The sequence below is a fragment of the Pyxicephalus adspersus genome, chromosome 2 (genome assembly GCF_032062135.1).
Source record: "Pyxicephalus adspersus chromosome 2, UCB_Pads_2.0, whole genome shotgun sequence".
Taxonomy (NCBI): Eukaryota; Metazoa; Chordata; class Amphibia; order Anura; family Pyxicephalidae; genus Pyxicephalus; species Pyxicephalus adspersus.
Genome location: NC_092859.1, coordinates 85,376,547 through 85,382,546, shown reverse-complemented (window position 1 = coordinate 85,382,546; position 6,000 = coordinate 85,376,547). Strand labels below are relative to the sequence as shown.

The 6,000-nt window shown below is 40.1% G+C and overlaps 1 protein-coding gene across 2 annotated transcripts in view; it reads right to left on the bottom strand.

The window, feature by feature from the left end:
- The window catches only part of HELB (DNA helicase B), a 12,988-nt gene extending 9,716 nt beyond the window's left edge, over positions 1-3,272 (bottom strand). Inside the window, exons 1-3 of one of the 2 annotated variants that reach the window (XM_072401319.1) lie at positions 2,998-3,130; positions 1,433-1,557; positions 447-782 (exon numbers count right to left, since the gene is read on the bottom strand). In XM_072401319.1, the coding sequence (XP_072257420.1) occupies positions 447-782; positions 1,433-1,466 (370 nt within the window). In that variant the 5' untranslated portion in view covers positions 1,467-1,557; positions 2,998-3,130. Of the gene's footprint in view, positions 1-446; positions 783-1,432; positions 1,558-2,997 lie in introns of both variants that reach the window. The other variant, XM_072401318.1, reaches the window with a different exon arrangement.
- Between the last annotated feature and the right edge of the window lie 2,728 nt (positions 3,273-6,000).

Here is a 6,000-nt window from a genome sequence, read left to right as displayed (position 1 = left end):
GCTGTGTACACTCGTGCAATGATTCTCGTCTGATAATCGGCTCAGGGCTGATATCGGACGGGAATCTGGTGTGTGTACAGTGCTCGTCGTCCATCGTCTGGTCTGGCGAATCCACGGACGATGGACAACAAACGATCGTAAAGCAAGTGAACTGGGAGAGCGCGCAGCAGGGTGCCGCTCCATCTTTCTCCCCCTCCCCTCTCTATAGAGCAGAATGGTGCTGTATGTACAGCACTCCTTCATGCATCGTGCAGATCGAAAGATCCTTTCCAACGACAATTATTGCACGTGTGTACCCAGCCTACGCGTCATTTCTGTCAAAAAAAAAAAAAAAAAAGGCTAAAGATTTGTAAGAACATTGACCTGATGGCTTTGGGGGTTGGTCAGCCCTGTTTTACATAAATCTAGAATTCATCAGACCTGAAAAATTCATATATGTCACATACCTGAATTAGTCAAATAAGACATAATATTTTTGTCATGTTTCTTCTGAAAATCCTCTGCCAGACACATCAGTCGGCTGAAAGTAACAGGAGGGTAATTCTTTACCCAGTCCAAAAATGTCGATTTGAACTCATCATGGACTCCACACTCCTTAAGAAACAGTGACAATATGGGTTGCTCTCCAAGGATGTCATCTTTCAGCTCATATGATGGGAATCCTTTGGCAAAATAATGAGAGGAGCCGCTTTTCACATACACCGTTACAGACCACCACGGATCAATCAGTGGAAAGAACCCAGTGACGATATATTCCCTGGAGTCTTCTGTTAAAATTTTCACTACAGTTAAAGAGAGATAAAACATTTAATACAAAGTGCCACAAGCAGGGTTACCGTGTGTCAAGATATAACAGGAAACCAAAATAAAAGTCACTATATACAATAGATGATTGTTATTATAATATTCATAAAGAGTTAATAAAAGAAAACATTTGTGATTAGGACAAAATCATTTCATAATTACAGTCCTAAATCATAATCACATACAAATTCATTTGACTGATGTATTCTCTACACCTATAGACTGTTTTTTATAAATAAAAATAGTAAATAGAATTTTTTTTCATCATTTTGGTGAGATTTCTGTGAGAGTAATAATGTAGTAGTAAAAATATGAAGCCATGCTGGTGGTTCTCTGGCTGTGACAATATTTAGCTAGAAGTTTACCTTCAGTCTGACTTTCCTGATCTACATATATATTCTGGGTGAGAATCGCCCAAATTATGGAAGACAATGGTCTGATTACTAGCACAATGAGTGAGTAAATAGATATGGAAACTCTCATAGAATAAGTCAGTAGAGAGTACTACATACAATGACTTATGATTATTTTTATTATTATTCTTATTATGAACCTCCCGAGCGGTAAGCCCGAGTGTGGGGGTAAAAAAACCCTGCTGAAAGCGGTAACCCAAAAAATAAAGGCTTACCTGGTCCCATCGGCGTCCTCCAGTGTCCTGCCATCCTCTGGCCGTGTCCTCTTCCTCGATCTTTCCCCGGGGGTGCGCTGACGTTCCCTGGGAGTTCCCGGTGACGTTGGTGCGTACAGCTGTCGCTAGGAGAGTGGCGGGATTTCAAACTATTTTGTATTGCATTTAACACAAAATAACTGTATTGAATTCAATACACTGGATAGACCGGATGTCTAAAAGCGGTACATTTTTTTCATGAAAATTTATTTTATAGTATGATAGTATGAGTATAATAAAGTTTGAAACACAAAATCATGTCAACGTTTATTATTAAATTTATTTTTTTAAATGTATTTCATTTATTATTTTGACATGATTTTGTGTTTCAAACTTTATTATACTCATACTATTATATTATACTGTAAAACAAATTTTCATGAAAAAAGTACCACTTTTAGACATATAAATTCAACAGAAATGAACCGCCCAGGAGGTTAAGCAAGATTTATATAGCGCCAACATATTATGCAGCACTGTACATTAAATAGGGGTAGCAAATGACGGACAGTGACACATGAGGAGGAGAGGACCCTGACCCCAAGAGCTTACAATCTAGGCTGTTGGGGAGTCTTAAAATTGTGTATTATTGTGGAGGATATCATACTGATATTCGTGTCAGTGACTGTGGACAGAACAAGGTGTGAGAGAAGACAGAAACCTGCAAACATCCGACTCTGGTCTCCTGGAACACATTAAACTGAACCCTGGGGAGGGTTTGAAAAAAAAATGCAGACAGGCAGCTTTATATGACAGCAGAGATTAAGTTCTGTCTTACAAAATCCTCCCTGACTATCTGCATTTTTTCTTAAGGTAAGATGGTAAGATCTTTGCACATCTGCACCACGTGTGACATCATCCCAGCCAATCAGCACCACGGGTGACATCATCCCAGCCAATCAGCACCACGGGTGACATCATCCCAGCCAATCAGCACCACGGGTGACATCATCCCAGCCAATCAGCACTGCATGTGACATCATCCCAGCCAATCAGCACCACGTGTGACATCATCCCAGCCAATCAGCACCGCGTGTGACATCATCCCAGCCAATCAGCAACGCGTGTGACATCATCCCAGCCAATGGCTCCAAATCTGAGAACGGAGAGGTGACCACTGATAGTTTTTATTTCAGGGGACAGACAGCAACAAATAGGAGTGTCAGATAAACACAAGCTATATCATAAATGAGATTTATAGTTACTTGTCTAACACTAAGATACATCTAAATCCTAAACTTTCCAAAACTTGTTCTAGAAGAAATGATTGGATCCCAGATCTGTTTGTTATCCTTTAGATTGTAAGCTCTTCGGGGCAGGGTCCTCTCCTCCTGTGTCACTGTCTGTATCAGTCTGACATTTGTAATTCTATTTAATGTACAGCGCTGCGTAATATGGTGGATACATCCTGGTTATCAATAATAATAATCAGCCCCTCACTTCCTCTTCCGGTGACAACAAGGGGTAATTATGGTCATAGCTGTAATACCCCAGCAGGGGGCATGCTGGGTGCAGCAGGTGTTTACCCCGGGTGTTGTGTGGTGAGTAGGATGGGATCTGCACCGCTCCCCCCTCCATCTCCTCTGCATCCAGAAATTCCGGATCTGACACCTCTGGTGGGTCCTCATCTTCGTCCTTGTCGCCATCCTCAGACTCCCCCTTCGCCGGTAGTAATCGTCCCGTCAGCCGAATCCAATCTTCCCTGTCACAGCGACTTGTCACAGCCCGGTTCCTCATCTGCACACCGTTCTAGTTCCAATCAGCCGCCCTTGTGCTAGACTCGCGTACGTCACCAGAGCGCGCCACGGCACGATACGGAAAACATTGGAAGGGAGCGGAAGTGTCGCCAAAGGGCAGTGGTCGGCCATGTTTATGGTTATCTTAGGTTCATTGACTAAAGGACAGGAAACATGCCTATACTTTTATTTTATGTATTATTCATCACACATGAGTTGTTCTCAACTAGCAGTTTTTTAAAGGTGTGAATGAGTCTGAGCTACAATACACTAGTAAAACCTATGGTTCAATCTAAGCCCAGGCTAATAATTCTAACTCCTAATATGAATAATATTAAATAGGATTTATATAGCACCAACATATTACGCAGCGCTGTAAGTCCAAGATTGTAAGCTCTTCGGGGCAGGGTCCTCTCTTCCTGTGTCACTGTCTGTATTTGTCCGTCATTTGCAACCCCTATTTAATGTACAGCGCTGCGTAATATATTGGCGCTATATAAATCCTGTTTATTAATAATAAAAACACATTTTACTGTTCTGCACCTGGTTGGATGAAGCTGCATGATATACTCCTGTGTAGAACAATTGTTGTGGATTTTTTGTTTAATTGTTTCATAATTTGTGAAAGTATAAATGACATTTTGTATAAATTCGCAGGCATCTAACCAAAAACAATGGACTTGATTTATTAAAGCTCTCCAAGACTGGGAGAGATAGACTATCATGGGTAAAGCTGGGTGATCCAGCAAACCTGGAATTGATCTGGTCTAGCATTAAAAACATTTGCCAACTAAGAGCAAATGGTTTTAAGGAATCCAATACAGGTTTGCTGGATCACCCAAGTTCACCCATGGTAGTCTTCTTCTTCAGTCTTGGAAAGCTTTAACAAATCAGACCCAATGTGTAATGTTTATTATCTTTACTAGATAATTGGTTAAAGGAAAACATGGAATGATTCAAAACACCTGTAATTATGATAGAATTTTTTGTAATTATGAGCAAGGTTTTATGTTGATGGTTTAGTCAACTTCCTGAATAAGCCCCCCTCCTTTTGTGTGCTACTTCCCCCACCTACTAGATTGTAAGCTCTTTGGGGCAGGGTCCTCACCTCCTGTCACTGTCTGTATCTGTCTGTCATTTCCATCCCCTATTTAATGTGCAGCGCTGCGTAATATGTTGGTGCTATATAAATACAGTTTATTATTATTAATAATAATAATAATAATAATGTATGGAAATCAAAAGCAATTTCTGTGTTACAATTGATGTTTCAATTAGATTTAATGGTAAAAACTATTACTAATCAAATATTGAACAAGTGGATAGTAAATAGAATACTTGTGGTTCATTAAAAGGATCAATTGAAATTGATCATACTTACAGCCATGTTATCAATAGAAAAAAACAAGGAGAGAAAAGCACATTGTGTGTTCCTAGCAATAGGCTTTTATGGCAGAGACTTTTCCTCCATAGTTATCATAGTTGGTGTGCGTTATGTATGCACATTGATTATCTGCATCCCTTTATTCTACAATACAATAAACAGTGTATAGTTTGTGTTAGAGCTTTATAAATAAAAAATAATATTCAGTCACAACGAACTGGAACTAAAAAAAATTTCTTTTTTACCATTCAATTCTTATGTTACCAGACTCTTTTCCTTTTTTAAGATTGAATTAAGGTGGAGCAGCTAGCCAGCAGCCACCATGTTCTTTCATCCCTCAATATCCCCAGAGGGAAGTACTTACCCACTTCTAGTTTGAGTAGGGGCAAACACCTACCCCCTGCAGGAAAGAGAGGGCATGTAAATTCATTCAAGGAATAAGTGCTTCATGCTGGTTATAGCAGGGGTTCAGGCGACAGGGTGGCCACTAGCTACTCCATGTGAAAACTTTTTTTGGTTTTGTATAGAGTAAATATTGACTGAAACTTTTGTTTTTTTTCTGAGCTTCACTGTATAATCTTCACTTTCAGTCTCAAAGGCTCAACCACAGAAATAGAAAATCTCTACAACAACTAATCTTTAGACACTTGTTTCTTTAACAGATGTTCCAGCAGAAAGATTTACCCAGTGCCAGTGGTCATCACAACAGATAGAGAGAATAAATCTTTCTAGCGGGGTTTATGGCACAGTCTAGTTTGAAAACTATAGGTCAAAACTTACATTCTCATGATGTTGAAGCTTTTATTGGGGTACTGTTGTTTTCATGCCCCCACATGCTTGCAGCAGGCCAGCTCCTCGCAGCCATTTATTACATCATTTGCCACTTCCTCCTCCAAGCTGGCACACGTTGTAGCCTCGAGAGAGTGCAGAGGTCAGTAGATCTGGTGTACTACTACTACCTTTGCACTTGCTTTGTGCCCCCAGGGGTTACTAATAGGCATGATCACCTCTCTGAGTATTGCATCTTTAAAAATAGTATACAGGTGTCAATAGTAAGCAGGTGAGACTGTTGGGTAATGGGAAATACAACAGTCAGTCAATCTGAGCCATCTGGTGGTTTTCACTATTTTTGAGTGAGGGCAGCAAAGTCAGTTGCCTGTCTATAAGAAAACTACAAGTTCCATCATTTGTAGTGTTCTATCATGGATGTGGGTTACTACGCTTGTAGTCTCAGCCCTATACAGCACAATGTTGTGAGTACAGAGAACAGAGCATAAAATGCTGCCATAGACATTAAAGGCAGGCAGTTCTTTTCAACAGATATAATGTGTAGCAGGATTGCATAAATGCTTTCTGCCTGCCTCCTAGCATGTTTCTTTGTATTCGTTAATAGTGTATGCACAGTTTAG